Source organism: Hydra viridissima, unplaced genomic scaffold (assembly GCF_058129835.1).
Source record: "Hydra viridissima isolate aposymbiotic clone 2 unplaced genomic scaffold, HvirCarnegie_v1 scaffold_15, whole genome shotgun sequence".
NCBI lineage: Eukaryota > Metazoa > Cnidaria > Hydrozoa > Anthoathecata > Hydridae > Hydra > Hydra viridissima.
This window is the reverse complement of record NW_028324314.1, coordinates 5,543,217-5,562,068: the sequence shown is the minus strand read 5'-3', so window position 1 is coordinate 5,562,068 and position 18,852 is coordinate 5,543,217. Positions and strand designations below refer to the sequence as shown.

Sequence of the window (18,852 nt, the reverse complement as noted above, 5' to 3'; positions counted from 1 at the left end):
ACTCTAACAAGTTTTTACTCTTGGCTTTTTGTGGTATTCCAGAGTATTGGTGGTCTTCAAAGTCATTGTATCCACTATTAAATCTAGTAAACCATCTTTGACAAGTTCTTACTTCTAGAGCATTAGTTCTATATACAGAACAAAACTTATAAGCATGCACTTAAAGTTAATTTTAATGTTAAACAAAAAAAAAAATATCTTTCAAATCATGTATAAAACAGTGATTGTATTTTAATTTATATAGTTAATTTAAAATTAAAGTTTGACAACTAAGCTTTTGCAAACTCCTAATACATCATTAAGTAATTTATAGTTTATGTTGTAATAATGTATAGTTTACACATTTGTATTACAGTTTTGAGAAAGATGCTCACCCTTTGGAGCACAAGGCAGAGTGTTCTGCTCCAAAGGCTGAGCATCTTGTGTTTAGAAAAAATTGGAACACATAGTTTTTCAGCTGTGCTCAGCATTCTTTTAACATATAGTTAGCAGCCATTCAACTTAATGTAAAATAAGTTGACTTAATTGAGAAAATGTTGTTTGATTGCCTTGATTATTCAGTGTCATTTGTCCTTCATTCCCTTTGACAATTCATTTTTATAAAAATTTGAATTTTTTCTGAGTTTTAATGTTTTCTTCTGTTTTGAACTTGCTGAATATGACCTTTTTTAGAAAACTTTGACTTCTATTTGTTTAAAAAAAGATGAACCTGCTACTCTTCTTCATAAACATTTAAATTATAAAAGAAATAATAGAATCTATTAATCTTCTTATTTTCTACAACACAATTTTTAATGAATTTGATAACTATTTTTAAAAAGAGTGTTAATAAAACTAAAACAACTATTTTAAAAGAGAGTGTATTCCAGAATGGAGTTGAGCTACACAGCAGTGAGCATGAATTTATAGTACAAAGCACATTTCATAAATTTTTGGGCTGTTTAAACTCAAAAAATATATATAAAAAACCTGATTACTATACATGAGGCCCTATCAGGAGGGAAGGGCAGGAATCAGGCTTCTCGATTCTTTAATGTAAAATTTATATTTTAGGAAATAGGCTATTTTGAAATTACATGTGTTTATCATGGTTCATTTTAGAACTGCAGTGACTATTATAGATTATTCTGAAATAATACCTAAGTTTATAAATGTGAAAAAGTACAAAGTTTAAGTGAAATAAATTATAAAGTTTCATTTGTTTTTATTTTTTGAGAAACCCCTAAAATGTTATACCTAAAGTGTTTTTAGTTATAAAAAAGGTTTATTAATTAGTGAAATAAATAATATGGAGTTAAGAGTTGGAAATCGTTATCGATTGGGTAGGAAGATTGGCAGTGGATCATTTGGAGACATTTATTTAGGTAAATATATTAAATACTTATTTTGAAAAAATTAAACCAGAACAAAATTACCTTATATGAGCACAGTTCCTAAAGATATCTTGTTCTAATTTTTTTAAATTTATGATTATGGTATAAATCTTTTGATTGTTAAGATGCTTTGAACAAGTGACAAAAATTCTCTAAGCTGTTTTTTGATACTTATAAGCTTCCTGGTTTCCTATAGGGCTCTTACCAGGGTAAGAAACAGGTATTTTTTTAGGTGGTGATGATACTTTCTCTAATTTGCTATCATTTTTGATGAACTACTATGAGTTTCTTTCATATGTCATTGCTACTCTCTTCTAAAAAATTGCCTTAATGAAGAAGTAGCAAAATGGAGTTTTAAGTTACTAGAAAATTATTTGTTTTTTTTTAACTTTGATCAATAAATCTTTTCTTGAATTTACATTAAATTTCTTACCATCTTTACTTAACTTCTTAGCTGTAGTTTTTTAACTTGATTGGTTTGAAACAACTAAACTAAAAAAGTTTAGTTTTCTCTGCATTTTGTTCAAAGGGGGAAATAGCCTCTCCCCTTCTTTTCCTCTCCCCCTTTTGCCCCTCCCCCTACCTATAAAAGTCCTAAACTAGTCACTATTTAATTCTGTATTGGTATTTCATTTTAAAAAATGTTTTTAAAGACATTTCAATATCTTTAATTATAAAGTTTATGTTTTAGAAATGCTGAAAACATGTTCTTTTTGAGTGTATATTTTAATTAAATATTAGAGAGACAAACCATGATTCTAGTTTTTTTTATGATATACAATTAAACTTTCTCCCATTGGTTTTGGATGACAGCCTTTATTTTAACTGCAATCAATAATTTTTTAATCAATAGTTTACAAGTCAGTATTTTAAAATAAAACTAGATAAACTAGGTATTTCTTGAGACTATCAAGTCCTGAGAGTGCTATTTTTGAATTACTAGAGCAAAAAAGATAAAAACAGGTTTTTGCTAAATTTTTAGAAAATTCCCTAAACCATTTATGAAATATTAAAAGTTGCTTTGTTGATTCTTCTCATTTATAACTAAAATACTGTATCAGTATAATTTCAACTGATGATATCTCAAGAACCAATGTGTGTTCTTAGTTGAATTTCTCTCCTTTATTATTTATTTATTATGGACTGCAAATGAGATGTAAAGGTGACAAAAATGTTTTTTTGATGATTTCATACATTTCAATGTCAATTTAGGTGTAATACATAAATTTAGGTGTAATACATAAAAACAAGATAAAGTAATTTGTATGTTCAGAGAAATTCAAGCAGACAATCAGACATTTATTTTTTATTTATTTACAATTAAACATGGTTATTACAAAAAAAAAAGTAGAAATTGAAGTTATTATTTATAATCTTATTATTAAAAAAAATTCTTGCCCAATGTTTATTCAAAATTAAAGTGAGTGACTCACACAAAAAATTTGATCAGAAATGAAACTTTTACATGTACTACATGTTAGACAAACTTTTACAGCTGAGGATTTTTTCTGTTGGATTGTCTATTTGAATCCAAATTTCTTATTTAACCTAAAGAAATCTTTTCTAAAAAACTTTTCTAAATCTACTTTGTAAATTTACTTTGGTAAAACAAAAATATGGTTGTTCATGTGGATAAGAGTTTTATTTAAATAAGCTTTCATAATTTATATAATCTAGCTCACTAAACATTATGATATTTGAAGACTGGCAAAAACATGCTTATGAATTTATTGAATTATTGCCTTTTCCTAATTGTAGACTGTCAAATTGTCATTTTGTCATAACATAACAAAAAAGAATGAAAAAAAAAATGACAAGTTGATAGCCTGTAATTGATTAAACAATAAGATTTTTTTTGAATCAAGGTTTAAGTGAAAAAAATAATCCAGCCCATGAGAAAGATTTGAAAGAAATAACCATAAACAGTTGTGATGTAAAAATAGGCACTTTAAAAATTGATAATCTCAAATGCATTTACCTATACTTTACCCTGATTTAAAAAAACACAAGTTGCAACATTTATTGTAAAAAAGCTATGAAACCTTATGAAGAAGTAAAAATGTTTTTATTTAGGTACACATATAACAAGTCATGAAGAAGTGGCAATCAAACTTGAATGTTTAAAATCAAAACATCCTCAACTTCACATTGAAGCAAAATTTTACAGAATGATGCAAGGGGGAGGTATGTCTTTCGTTTTTATGCTCAAAAACCTTTTTCAAGTAATGAAGAATGAAGTGAAGAATGAAGTTTTTATAACAAAATTGTATTTAATGTCTAGTTACATTGAATTCAAAGTTTCATTTTTAGTTAGGTAATAAAAATGATAGAACTTATTAAGCTACTCATTGTTTAGTGGGTATTCCATCAATCAAATGGTGTGGTACAGAGGGTGATTATAATGTCCTTGTAATGGAACTTCTTGGGCCAAGTTTAGAGGATTTATTTAACTTTTGCAACCGAAAGTTCAGCATAAAAACTGTTCTACTACTTGCTGATCAATTGGTAAAAAAAAAACATATTTTTTAAAAATTATCTTTTTGATAGTTACAATTATTTTGAATTGTTTTCTTATATATTATTATTTTAATTTACATATAAAAACAAGAACTTTCATAAAGATAGCCGAATTTCTACTTCTCTTCTGCAATCTCAATAGATTTTCATCTAAGATGTTGATTGGTAGTGTCTTGCTTTGTTGACATTAGATCAGACAGATAAAAGTAAAATAATTTACATTCATTTTTGATATCACCATTTATTAAAAAGATTTATTGTGTAAGATTTTCCATATTTGGTGTCAATTATTTGTTCTTGTTAGTCTCTTTTCTTTAGTGTTTGAATTTTTCCACAGGATGTATGTTGGTTTGTTATCTCAAGGCAAAAGACTTTTAAATCTAAAATAACTTTTTGTCTCGTCCCCAGAATCTGGTTGCACCCACACTAATCTAATAGTTCTTTGATGTTTAATTAAAAGTTCAGCTTTCAGTCCTTTATACATCTCATTTAAGTGCTCCCAATCCTTTATGAATCTCATTAAACTTCTTAGCTGTTACATCTTCATTTAGGTTTAATTTAAAATGGTTAGCCTTGTGACAATTGATCAAAGATTATTTAAGATTATTGCATACTTTGATGTGTTGAATAAAAATCTCAATAATAATCTCAACGGGTATATTGTTGATAGATTATATTGTTGATAGATTATATTGTTGATAGATTATATTGTTGATAGATTATATTGTTGATAGATTATATTGTTGATAGATTATATTGTTGATAGATTATATTGTTGATAGATTAGGAGTGTTGATAGATTATATTGTTGATAGATTATATTGTTGATAGATTATATTGTTGATAGATTATATTGTTGATAGATTATATTGTTGATAGATTATATTGTTGATAGATTATATTGTTGATAGATTATATTGTTGATAGATTAGGAGTGTTGATAGATTATATTGTTGATAGATTATATTGTTGATAGATTATATTGTTGATAGATTATATTGTTGATAGATTATATTGTTGATAGATTATATTGTTGATAGATTATATTGTTGATAGATTAGGAGTGTTGATAGATTATATTGTTGATAGATTATATTGTTGATAGATTATATTGTTGATAGATTATATTGTTGATAGATTATATTGTTGATAGATTATATTGTTGATAGATTATATTGTTGATAGATTATATTGTTGATAGATTAGGAGTGTTGATAGATTATATTGTTGATAGATTATATTGTTGATAGATTATATTGTTGATAGATTATATTGTTGATAGATTATATTGTTGATAGATTATATTGTTGATAGATTATATTGTTGATAGATTATATTGTTGATAGATTATATTGTTGATAGATTATATTGTTGATAGATTATATTGTTGATAGATTATATTGTTGATAGATTAGGAGTGTTGATAGATTATATTGTTGATAGATTATATTGTTGATAGATTATATTGTTGATAGATTATATTGTTGATAGATTATATTGTTGATAGATTATATTGTTGATAGATTATATTGTTGATAGATTATATTGTTGATAGATTATATTGTTGATAGATTATATTGTTGATAGATTATATTGTTGATAGATTATATTGTTGATAGATTATATTGTTGATAGATTATATTGTTGATAGATTAGGAGTGTTGATAGATTATATTGTTGATAGATTATATTGTTGATAGATTATATTGTTGATAGATTATATTGTTGATAGATTATATTGTTGATAGATTATATTGTTGATAGATTAGGAGTGTTGATAGATTATATTGTTGATAGATTATATTGTTGATAGATTATATTGTTGATAGATTATATTGTTGATAGATTATATTGTTGATAGATTATATTGTTGATAGATTATATTGTTGATAGATTATATTGTTGATAGATTAGGAGTGTTGATAGATTATATTGTTGATAGATTATATTGTTGATAGATTATATTGTTGATAGATTATATTGTTGATAGATTATATTGTTGATAGATTATATTGTTGATAGATTATATTGTTGATAGATTATATTGTTGATAGATTATATTGTTGATAGATTATATTGTTGATAGATTATATTGTTGATAGATTATATTGTTGATAGATTATATTGTTGATAGATTATATTGTTGATAGATTATATTGTTGATAGATTATATTGTTGATAGATTATATTGTTGATAGATTAGGAGTGTTGATAGATTATATTGTTGATAGATTATATTGTTGATAGATTATATTGTTGATAGATTATATTGTTGATAGATTATATTGTTGATAGATTATATTGTTGATAGATTATATTGTTGATAGATTAGGAGTGTTGATAGATTATATTGTTGATAGATTATATTGTTGATAGATTATATTGTTGATAGATTATATTGTTGATAGATTATATTGTTGATAGATTATATTGTTGATAGATTATATTGTTGATAGATTATATTGTTGATAGATTAGGAGTGTTGATAGATTATATTGTTGATAGATTATATTGTTGATAGATTATATTGTTGATAGATTATATTGTTGATAGATTATATTGTTGATAGATTATATTGTTGATAGATTATATTGTTGATAGATTATATTGTTGATAGATTAGGAGTGTTGATAGATTATATTGTTGATAGATTATATTGTTGATAGATTATATTGTTGATAGATTATATTGTTGATAGATTATATTGTTGATAGATTATATTGTTGATAGATTATATTGTTGATAGATTATATTGTTGATAGATTATATTGTTGATAGATTATATTGTTGATAGATTATATTGTTGATAGATTATATTGTTGATAGATTATATTGTTGATAGATTATATTGTTGATAGATTATATTGTTAATAGATTATATTGTTGATAGATTATATTGTTGATAGATTATATTGTTGATAGATTATATTGTTGATAGATTATATTGTTGATAGATTATATTGTTGATAGATTATATTGTTGATAGATTATATTGTTGATAGATTAGGAGTGTTGATAGATTATATTGTTGATAGATTATATTGTTGATAGATTATATTGTTGATAGATTATATTGTTGATAGATTATATTGTTGATAGATTAGGAGTGTTGATAGATTATATTGTTGATAGATTATATTGTTGATAGATTATATTGTTGATAGATTATATTGTTGATAGATTATATTGTTGATAGATTATATTGTTGATAGATTATATTGTTGATAGATTATATTGTTGATAGATTATATTGTTGATAGATTATATTGTTGATAGATTATATTGTTGATAGATTATATTGTTGATAGATTATATTGTTGATAGATTATATTGTTGATAGATTATATTGTTGATAGATTATATTGTTGATAGATTATATTGTTGATAGATTATATTGTTGATAGATTATATTGTTGATAGATTATATTGTTGATAGATTATATTGTTGATAGATTATATTGTTGATAGATTATATTGTTGATAGATTATATTGTTGATAGATTATATTGTTGATAGATTATATTGTTGATAGATTATATTGTTGATAGATTATATTGTTGATAGATTATATTGTTGATAGATTATATTGTTGATAGATTATATTGTTGATAGATTATATTGTTGATAGATTATATTGTTGATAGATTATATTGTTGATAGATTATATTGTTGATAGATTATATTGTTGATAGATTATATTGTTGATAGATTATATTGTTGATAGATTAGGAGTGTTGATAGATTATATTGTTGATAGATTATATTGTTGATAGATTATATTGTTGATAGATTATATTGTTGATAGATTATATTGTTGATAGATTATATTGTTGATAGATTATATTGTTGATAGATTATATTGTTGATAGATTATATTGTTGATAGATTAGGAGTGTTGATAGATTATATTGTTGATAGATTATATTGTTGATAGATTATATTGTTGATAGATTATATTGTTGATAGATTATATTGTTGATAGATTATATTGTTGATAGATTATATTGTTGATAGATTATATTGTTGATAGATTAGGAGTGTTGATAGATTATATTGTTGATAGATTATATTGTTGATAGATTATATTGTTGATAGATTATATTGTTGATAGATTATATTGTTGATAGATTATATTGTTGATAGATTATATTGTTGATAGATTATATTGTTGATAGATTATATTGTTGATAGATTATATTGTTGATAGATTATATTGTTGATAGATTATATTGTTGATAGATTATATTGTTGATAGATTATATTGTTGATAGATTATATTGTTGATAGATTAGGAGTGTTGATAGATTATATTGTTGATAGATTATATTGTTGATAGATTATATTGTTGATAGATTATATTGTTGATAGATTATATTGTTGATAGATTATATTGTTGATAGATTATATTGTTGATAGATTATATTGTTGATAGATTATATTGTTGATAGATTATATTGTTGATAGATTATATTGTTGATAGATTATATTGTTGATAGATTATATTGTTGATAGATTATATTGTTGATAGATTATATTGTTAATAGATTATATTGTTGATAGATTATATTGTTGATAGATTATATTGTTGATAGATTATATTGTTGATAGATTATATTGTTGATAGATTATATTGTTGATAGATTATATTGTTGATAGATTATATTGTTGATAGATTATATTGTTAATAGATTATATTGTTGATAGATTATATTGTTGATAGATTATATTGTTGATAGATTATATTGTTGATAGATTATATTGTTGATAGATTATATTGTTGATAGATTATATTGTTGATAGATTATATTGTTGATAGATTATATTGTTGATAGATTAGGAGTGTTCTATTTATAGCAATTTTGAATATGTCCTACTTGTAGCAGCTTAAAATAAGCTTAAAATTTGATTCTTTTAATAGAAGAATTGTTAGCCAATATGAGCAACCTTTTTGATGTCCTTTAATTCTCTGTTTTTACTTTTTGTTTATCTTTTGTTATAATTAAAAATACTTTGTTTGATCATTGATTGAAGTAGCTTGGTGATGATTTTTCTTTCTTTATATTAATTTTTCTTTTCTTTTTTGTTTTTGTTGAATTATATATCTTACTTTTTTACTATTTATTTATCTTACTTAGTTTTTATTTTTATTTTTTTAAAGAAAGATTTTCTTTGAATTTACAGACATTGTTCTAGAGTTTTTGTATTTCCTATCTGTTCAGTATGTCAGTATGCCAAGATGTTTAGTGATATTGTTAGTATGATATACTAGTGTTGCTGGAGTAAAGTGTGTACACAAAATAAATGTGAAAGAGTAAGCACATTTTTTTTTTTCAGTGGTTATGTTAAAATCTTTTTAATTGTTTTGTATTTTGTTTATAACGTGTTGTGGTTTCAAAAAAATGTTAGGTTTTGGATTTAACTTGAAATTAGTTTTAAAAATGATAAAAGAAGAAGGCGTAAGAGAAAAAATTATGCACAAGTATTTACTAAATCCTAATATTAGCTACAAATTGGTAGCAAAATTGTTGCAAATACATCCATACACTGTTAGTCAGGTTATTCAAAGTTTTTCTCAAACAAAATCGATCAAACACAAATCTTGCGGTGGAAGAAAGGAAGGTTTTAAAGATATAAAACTAGTTAGAAAATTGGTTAACAGTTTTAAGAATAACCCAAGCCTTTCACCAAGGGAATGCGCTAAAGTATATGGATTTTCTCATAGTTTTGGTTGCAAAAGTTAGAAACAAACATGGTTTTCATTCTTTCAAAGCACAAAAAGTACCCAAATGTTCTGAAACTCAACAAAAAAGTGCAAGAACCCTCGGCAGAAAGTTGTATGACAATTTTATTTCTAAAAATTTCTGTATTATTGAAGACAATTAAACTTATATTAAGTATGATCATCAACAGATTCCTGGTGCTGTTTATTATATTGCCAAATATAGGGGAAAAGCAGATAAGAATTTTAAGTACACAAAACATGACAAGTTTGCTAAAAAAGCTTTGATTTGGCAAGCTATTTGCAGTTATGGCAAAAAATCAGCACCTTATATTTCTCAGTCCACACTTTCTGGTCAAATATATGTTAAAGAATGTTTACAAAAACGCCTTTTACCTCTCATTAAATTACATAATAACAGACCTGTGTTCTGGCCTGATTTAGCTTCAATTCATTATTGTAAACTAGCTATGGAATGGTATAAAAAGAATAATGTGAAATTTGTGCCTAAAATGGAAAATCCTCCAAACTGCCCAGAATTGAGAGTTATTGAAAAGTACTGGGCTATTATTAAAAGAAAAATGCAAAAAACAAAAAAGCTTTGCAGAAATATTAAAGATATTAAAATATCATTTAAAAAAGCATCAAATAGTTTTGATTCTTTTTCTGTGTGCAAGCTTATGGGTACCACTAAAGCAAAAGCTCGAAATTTTATTAGATTCCCACAGGAATGATAATAATTTTTTTTTTTTAATGTTTGATCTTCTTATATTATTGTATTAAAATTATTACTTGGTTTGAAATAAAAATTGAGGAGTACTTTTTTTTAGGTGTTTTTCTATTTTCACATTTATTTCGTGTACACACTTTAGACATGAGTTTTGTTTTTGTCTAATTATGATAACCTGCAGTGTAGAGGATAAAGTACTATTTTGATTTTTAAGTAAAATGTATCTAGTTTGGTTTGTAGTGATACAAAATTATTTACTAGTGATATAACAGGTTTTTTAAGAATAATTGTTAAAAAAAACCCATATCAAGTTCACTACAGTTTACTTAAAAAGAGTATAGTAAATTTGTGATAATTTTCTGTAACTATTTAATGATTTTTAATAACAAGTCAAGGCCAGAGACAAATGTTAATCAAAAGATAACTGGCAAAACCTGTTTCAGAGAACCATGACTCAAAGATTGCAATAAAAACACTTATGTAAATTGAAGATAAAATCCATGGTTTTGCCAAAACAACATCCAATTTAATAAACATTTGCAGGAACATTAGTAAAAGAAAATTTTGCAGATTTCTTGAGATTTTTAGGGATTGGAGATTTTAGATTTTTTTAAAGAGGTGTTTGAGATTTTTTAGAGAAAATTTAGGAGATTTTCTTGAGATTTTAGAGGTTATAAAAACAAAAAACAAAAAAAAACAAAATAAACAAAAGAAGAAAGAGGTAAAAGAATATTTTCAAAGAGAAAGAGGAGATTTGTAAGCTGAAAATAGTTTTAATGTAAGACACTTTAGTCATGAAAAATAATAAGAGTAATAGTAATAGTATTTTATGAATGGTGTTTGATTGCATTTTACTATTTTACAATAGCCTGTGGATTTATAACTTCATTTTTTGAAACTAGTTATAACTGTTATTTCCACAATAGTTTGATTAATAAACTCAGTTTTACTTGACTTCTTTATGCTTTGTAGTTATTAAAACTATTTTTAGCTTACAAATCTCCTCTTTCTCTTTGAAAATATTCTATTACCTCTTTCTTCTTCTGTTTTTTTTTGGTTTTTTGTTTTTATAACCTCTAAAATCTCAAGAAAATCTCCTAAATTTTCTCTAAAAAATCTCAAACACCTCTTTAAAAAAATCTAAAATCTCCAATCCCTAAAAATCTCAAGAAATCTGCAAAATTTTCTTTTACTAATGTTCCTGCAAATGTTTATTAAATTGGATGTTGTTTTGGCAAAACCATGGATTTTATCTTCAATTTACATAAGTGTTTTTATTGCAATCTTTGAGTCATGGTTCTCTGAAACAGGTTTTGCCAGTTATCTTTTGATTAACATTTGTCTCTGGCCTTGACTTGTTATTAAAAATCATTAAATAGTTACAGAAAATTATCACAAATTTACTAATAAAACTATTAACATTTTATCAGTGTAGATACAATTGAATTTCTACTTTTTATTGCAAAAGCAGTTTTAAGTTTTGTGTGACTGTTTTATTTTTCATGTAATTGTACATGTGTGTCCCCCTGGTGTTTCAACTGTCTCACACTTTTCTTCACTCAAATAAGTAATGTTTGAGTTGAGTAAAAATCAACATTTTGTGTGTTTTTTCAGGTAAAATTAATGGAGTTTATATATTTTAGTTGTTGATTTGCAATTACTTTCATTACTTGTGATTGTATATAAGGTATATATAATAAATAACAGTAAATGAAAAATATTTACATAAAATGGTATATATATATAATTGAGTAGAATAGAAAAGTATAAAATCATATATCAAATTCCTATTTTTTTACATTTTTCTTATTGATAGAACATTTTCATGAATGGAACATTTTATATTGCTAAAAAAAAAAAAACTTTCATGTATACATGCATCAACTTAATGCTAATTTTAGTCAAAATTCTTCTTCAAGTCATTTAAGAATGTTGTGTCCCATCTCACCCAGTCTCCCCTTCTTTTTCTCATCCTGATTTTTATTCTGAGCATAATTTTTTAAAATGAAGATTTTTCAAAAATTTTATTTATTTCAGATCAGTCGTTTAGAGTATGTACATTCAAAGAACTTTATTCACAGAGATGTAAAACCAGATAACTTTCTGATGGGATTGGCAAAAAAAGGGAACCTTGTTTATATTATTGATTTCGGTCTTGCAAAGAAGTATCGTGACCAAAAAACTCATCAACACATTCCATATAGAGAAAACAAAAACCTTACAGGAACTGCACGATATGCTAGTGTCAATACACATCTAGGAATTGGTACTTTTTTAAAACCTGCATTTTCTTTTTGATATGTTTTTGTTTTTTTTTAATTTAAAATTTATGTTCTTTAAACAGTAATATATTTATTCTGTTTATCAGCTTGATACCGACTAAACTTATGTAATATAGAGAAAGTTAATGTACATTTTAACTTTAAATATTTGTGTTAAGAGCAAAGTAGGAGAGATGATATGGAGTCATTGGCTTATGTTCTAATGTATTTTAATCTGGGTACTTTGCCTTGGCAAGGTTTGCGAGCTGGAACAAAGCGACAAAAGTATGAGAAAATTAGTGAAAAAAAGATGTCAACTTCTATTGAACAGCTTTGTCGTGGTTATCCATGTAAGTTTTTTACAGAACCTTGTTAATTTTCTAAAAGAAATCATAATTTGCAAATTATCAATTAAAACTAAGAAGTCCACTAAATCAATCCCTTTACTACTTGGAACCTTCCAAATGTTAAATCCTTATATGTAAATATGTTTGGTATTAGTAATAGTTGGTAATAGTAATAGTAACCATTGTTTCTATGTACCTATTTAAATGCCAGTTTCAGCTGTGAATTTCGTGTATTTTAAACACTTTTTACTAACAATTTCTAAAATTTCAAATAAAATCATCATAAACCAAAGGCAATTCTATGTTAATATAATGTTAATTAAATATGGCAATAAATTCAAGTTTTGAAGAACGAGAACTTGAAGTTCTTTCTTTTAATATTTTAATCTTAAAAATATTGCAGCTCTTACAATATTTCTTTCTTTTCAAAAGAAATCAAAAATAAATGATGATACACTGGCTGCATGGCAAAATACCAACTGGGTACTAATTTGTCTAATATCTTAGCAATGCCCTTTTTCTACTCTGATACATAAATACAAAATACTACAAATACTTAGTGCAATTTGTATTCAGCCTTTATAAAATACATAGCGTAATTTGTATTCAGCCTTTATAAAGAAACCTCTGAAGAGTTATACATATTATAATATCATGGTTTAAATCAGTTGTTAATACTGCTGAAAAACAGTTTAGATTTAAAATATCATTCTGATAACATAATTTTAACAAGTTATCAAAAATATATATTCAATACGGCAAATAAAGCATGTTACAAAATTTTGAAGTCCATGTTAAAGCATAGTTCCTAAAAGTTCAAAAAGAACTATTAAAATCGTTTATCTTACAACCCTAGAATGTTGGTTTTAAAGCAATATCCATACTCTTTTAGTAAACTCTGACATCGAAACAATGAAAAAGATTTTATTCTAATTACGTATCTTGTGTCCATGCTTATATAACCATGAGGGTTTATGTTTTTGTGTTCTTAAAAATCATTTGTGTAACTTTCAACATAAATATAAGTATTATATTTTAACTATATATATATATATATATATATATATATATATATATATATATATATATATATATATATATATATATATATATATATATATTTAACTATTATAATATTAATTATAAGTATATGAAAGCATAAAAACTGGCTCATTTACAACTTTTTTAACTATTTTTAAGTATTTAAATACTAATTGCATATATTTCACTGCATCCAATTTAACTTCTGCAGCTTTATGAAAGAAGATTGTTAACTTTATGAGGGTAGAATAACAATTTTTATGAAGGAACAGTTATATTCTTGACAATCAGAAGATTATCATCAAGGTTTAAGAGTATTTTAGACCTGGCAGTCAGATGTGTGCCTGGCCTAAAATGCTATTCAATATTTAAATTAGAAAATCTTAAATTTCAGGTGGTCTATAAGTCTAACCAATTGTTTGCTTTAGGTTTAGAAAAATACACAATTTGTAGCTTACTCTATAAATATAAAAACTGTGGTGTCTTTAAGACACATGTAAATAATATGGATTTACTGAACACATAGTTACATAGCTAAATGATGATCAGACAACATATGTATAACAACAGTAATTAAGTTATAACTACTAATCTCAAAGTAAAATTTTTGAGATCAGTGACTAATAAGAATCTGCGTATCGTTATCGAAATATCGAAGCTAACCGATATTTTTTACGATAATGTTTCGATATGATTCGATATGTTTCGATATGATTTCAAAAAAATATCGCTTGGGTTTCGATATTAACATTATCATTTTTGTATCGTATCGTTATTAGCGATAAATATTGCATTAATTATTGTTAAAAATATATAACGATATTTTTTGAGTTTCGATATGAGTCGATACGTTCCAATAAAATATCGTATGGGTTTCGAAACTTTTCGATATTTTACAATATTTTGTATTAGATATAACTAAAAGTTAAAAACATTTTTTACTTATTTTGCAATGTATTTTCTTAATCTATTGGTTAAAATGTTGATAAAAATTAAAAATCGCTTATTTTTTAATGTCATTTTTTAGATTAAGTTGTTAAAAACGGCTCAGCCGGTTAGGAGGACAATTCAACTGTTTATTTTTTAAATAAAATCAAAAGCACTCAAAAATGTTTTTAATTTTTTAAAAAAGAAAAAGTTTTTTTTCTCTTTAAATAGTTATAACAATTGTGGTTAGTTCAATTAAAATTCAGGAAAGTCCACTTTTTAATAATAATAAATACTCGTTATGTAATTAAAATATCGTCTTGGTGAAATGTTGCCGCTAATTGTAGTGAATGGAAACTTTCGGCTTCGGTATCGGTTTCGGCCGAAACCGAATCCGAAATTTCTGCTTCAACAACCTTTTACTTATTCTGTTTCGGCCGAAATTTTGTTTCAAAACACTACAGAATGGGCCAGAATTCACTTTTACTGGACAAAATTAATAACTCGTTATATAAAAAAGATTTAAGAGCCATTTTTGTCCTGTTTACTAATTTGAGGATTGCGGTTTCAACGGTGACATTAGTTTAAATTCTTGCTTGCTATGGATACCTAAATTGCTTAGCAACCTTTTGTTTACCAAAATCAATATTAACTGCACAATAGTAATAACTTTTAAAATACTTATCGTATTACCCCCATAATTATCAGATTGAGTATTTTTTCATAATACGAATGTAATGGCACTGTTGGTTTTTTTATTTGGTTGATAGGGCCACCTGAAATGCCTAGCAACCATTCATTTTGCATTATTGTTGGCTTAGTTACTAATTTTAGGTATTTTTATAGAGTTCTAGGGCTCAATTTTATATTTCTTAAAGCCAACTACTCCATGTAAAAAAAGAACTTAAAGCTTAAACCTTTTTGTGTATATAATAATATAAATATTTTTTTTTTCATTTTTCACAATTATTTTCTTAAATATTCAAGAGGGTATTGATTATGATGTAACAGGAAATAAAGGTGGTTTTAAAAGTTGTATCACTTCTGGATTGAATGGTTTCTTTTTGCTTGAACTTTTTTTCTATACCTACTGATAGTATACTGATAGGATCTGAGGAACAAAAGAAGCCTTCTTAAAACATCTTTGTTAGTTTTTTTTGGGAACAATTGCGTGAAAAATGCTCCCGAAATTTCTTAAAGTCCTCATTGCATAATTCTTGAGCTTCTTCAGAAAGCAATCCAATAGGTAATGAAAGTTGTTGTACAACTTTATGTCCATGTAATAAAATACAATGTAAACTTTGTGGCATATAATACCATGAATACAATTCTACATATCTATTTTCAACATTTACACAATACACTTGGAAAGCATCTGGATCGATTTGCAATCCTGAGGATAATGTTTGTAACTCAACATAAATCATTTTCATTATACATAAATCAAGTCCAATAATGCTAGATACTATTTGAGCATTCTCAAAAAACCTTCTCCCAATATTTCAATTATTCAATGTACCTGAACCACCCGACTTAAAGACATCAATAACAAGTCCAAGTTGTTCTTTTATTTGTTCTTGTATTGTTTTCTTTTTTAATTTAACAGAACCTTGTCCTTGTCTTAATTCTTGTTATTCTCTTCGAAACGAACTTTAGAGCTTTTGCATATCTTCAGAAATTCTTCTTATATGTACGAAGAAGCCTTAAAAAAATCTGGTTACGACCAAAAGCTTAAATACATCCCCAATTTACAACCTATTAACAACAAAAGCCGTAAGCGAAGAATTATCTGGTTCAATCCTTCTTACAGCAAAAATGTTTGCACAAATATAGGAAAGCGGTTTTTAAACCTGGTCGACAAACATTTCCCAGTAAACCACAAACTCCATAAGATTTTCAATAGAAATTACATTAAAGTGAGCTACAGCTGCATGCCGAACATAAAAGACATCATAAATTCCCACAACCAAAGCATTCATATAAAATGAATAAAAACACCTTTTTATGGAACTCTGAGTTTCATGCCTTTCGGCAATCATCAGCCATTGTGTATGTGGTTCTACACACACAATGGCTGATGATTGCTGCATAAACAAAACATTTTAAATACTCAGCTAATCTATCAACCAAGAATTAAAAATCTTACTCTACGTTCCTTTAGAAAATATCGAAGCAAATTAACCAATTTATAAAAACCATTAAAAGTATCCAAATCCTTCATAAAAGTTGCAACAACAAAATCAGAGTGGCTTTCATTTGGAAAAAGAAAAAGTTGTATAAAATTTAAAGTTTTTCTGTAAAGTTTTTCACAAATGGAATTGACTATTTCCAAGCAGGTTGGAAAACAACATAACTCCATTGAGACGATTTTGGCACTTGGAACATATCTTATAGAAATATATCTTATAAAAATATGAAAATCTTTAACGACTTGTGTATAGATTGAAGTGAAAATTCGATCAAAACCTTAACATGCACTTTAAGTAGAACTTGTCATGATTTTGGTCGAAACTTTAGAAATTGTTAGTAAATAGTGTACAAAATACCTAAACTGACAGTAAATAAGTGTATTAAGTAGTTTCCAGGTTAATTTCTAAGGACACATTTTAAGGTTAGTACTTTTAGGGTATTTTTATTTAGCCGAATTCGCAACCTACCTGAATTACTGTAGAGCACTTCGTTTTGATGATAAACCTGATTACAGTTACTTGAGACAGATATTCAGAAGTTTGTTTCATCGTCAGGGATTCACCTATGACTATATATTTGATTGGAACTTACTAAGAGTGGTATAAACATTAGTTCTTAACATGTTAATTGTTTGTTATTTATCAATTTCTGTAACATGTATTAATTTCTTAAAATCTATTTAGGGTGGTTCGTCTGCACGAAGCGGAGAAGAGGAACGCAAACAAGACATCCATAACTATGCTGTTAGTGGAGGGCAGCAATTGCGACCTTCAACTGTTAATCGGGGTTTAAGCTCCGGAGTTAGACCAAAATTCCCAACATGTAAATGATTGCATCTTTTTTTTTTTAAAGAAAAAAAAAAAAAAATTGAGTAAAAATCATTCGCTGGTTTGAAAATTTATCACATTTGTACTTTTAGTGGAAAAACAAAATCAACTAGAAGAAGAAGAAGATGTTTCTGATTCTCAAATTCACAGTGGAATCTTACAAACGGTCACTGGAAGACGAACTAGTAGAGAAATTGGAGAGACTACGCATAACCCAACACGCTATCATAGAATATCTTCTAGCAAACACTAAAAGTTGAACAATTAGTATAAGATTTCTCTGAATCCCTAATATACTGGGAGAGTTAGCTTTGGCGTAACTTGCTAAACGTGTTTTATTCGACTGAGTTTTTTTCCTCACTTTTAAAATGATATGATCATTCCTAAATATATCACCACATATTTGCTGATCTTTCAAATCGGCGACGTGATTATTTGCGTTGCGTTGTCTTGAATTTTGTATTAAGTCGAATTGTGTAGCTATCGCCAATGGGAAGCGTTATAAAACGGTAAACAACTTGTTGAGTAGCTGCTTTCTTAATTCTACTCATGCATGTTAATGGATCTTAATTACAAATCATGGTCCTTAAAACTACTGATTGGTTTTATCTGTGCTTGTCGTAGAATTTTGTGCTTTCCTTGTGTTTTTACTGTTTGAAACCGCTTCACTTTTTAACATTTTTATCCCACGTGACGATTTGTAAATGTTTTACTGATACTCAAAATAAACAATTTTTTCTTTAGAATTTCTTGTTACTATAAACATCGAATGAGAGAAAATGTTGCTGCAGTAGTTTAACTTACTTAAAATGCGTTGTTTTTTTAAGTGGGTCGGAAATATTAATGTGCAAATATTGGTGCGTAGCATAAAAAAGGATTTTTATTCTATTTTCGGTGAAGAGTAAGATTTTTTTGATTTC

The 18,852-nt window shown here is 26.0% G+C and overlaps 1 protein-coding gene across 1 annotated transcript; it reads left to right on the top strand.

Annotated features, from left to right (window-relative positions):
• Positions 1-1,220: 1,220 nt before the first annotated feature.
• Positions 1,221-18,675, top strand: LOC145193600 (casein kinase I-like). Its single transcript, XM_080071073.2, has 8 exons — positions 1,221-1,364; positions 3,447-3,557; positions 3,730-3,878; positions 12,377-12,605; positions 12,780-12,950; positions 17,556-17,704; positions 17,789-17,927; positions 18,025-18,675. The coding sequence occupies exons 1-8, from the start codon at positions 1,289-1,291 to the stop codon at positions 18,183-18,185; spliced, it is 1,185 nt and encodes a 394-aa protein (XP_079927199.2). The 5' UTR covers positions 1,221-1,288; the 3' UTR covers positions 18,186-18,675.
• Positions 18,676-18,852: the final 177 nt, after the last annotated feature.

Excerpts from the sequence above, each read along its gene's own strand:
- LOC145193600 (XM_080071073.2), top strand. The coding sequence starts at position 1,289 with ATGGAGTTAAGAGTTGGAAATCGTTATCGATTGGGTAGGAAGATTGGC. Across the intron at positions 3,558-3,729 it reads CAGAATGATGCAAGGGGGAG|TGGGTATTCCATCAATCAAA; the intron begins GTATGTCTTTCG and ends CTCATTGTTTAG. Across the intron at positions 3,879-12,376 it reads TACTACTTGCTGATCAATTG|ATCAGTCGTTTAGAGTATGT; the intron begins GTAAAAAAAAAA and ends TATTTATTTCAG.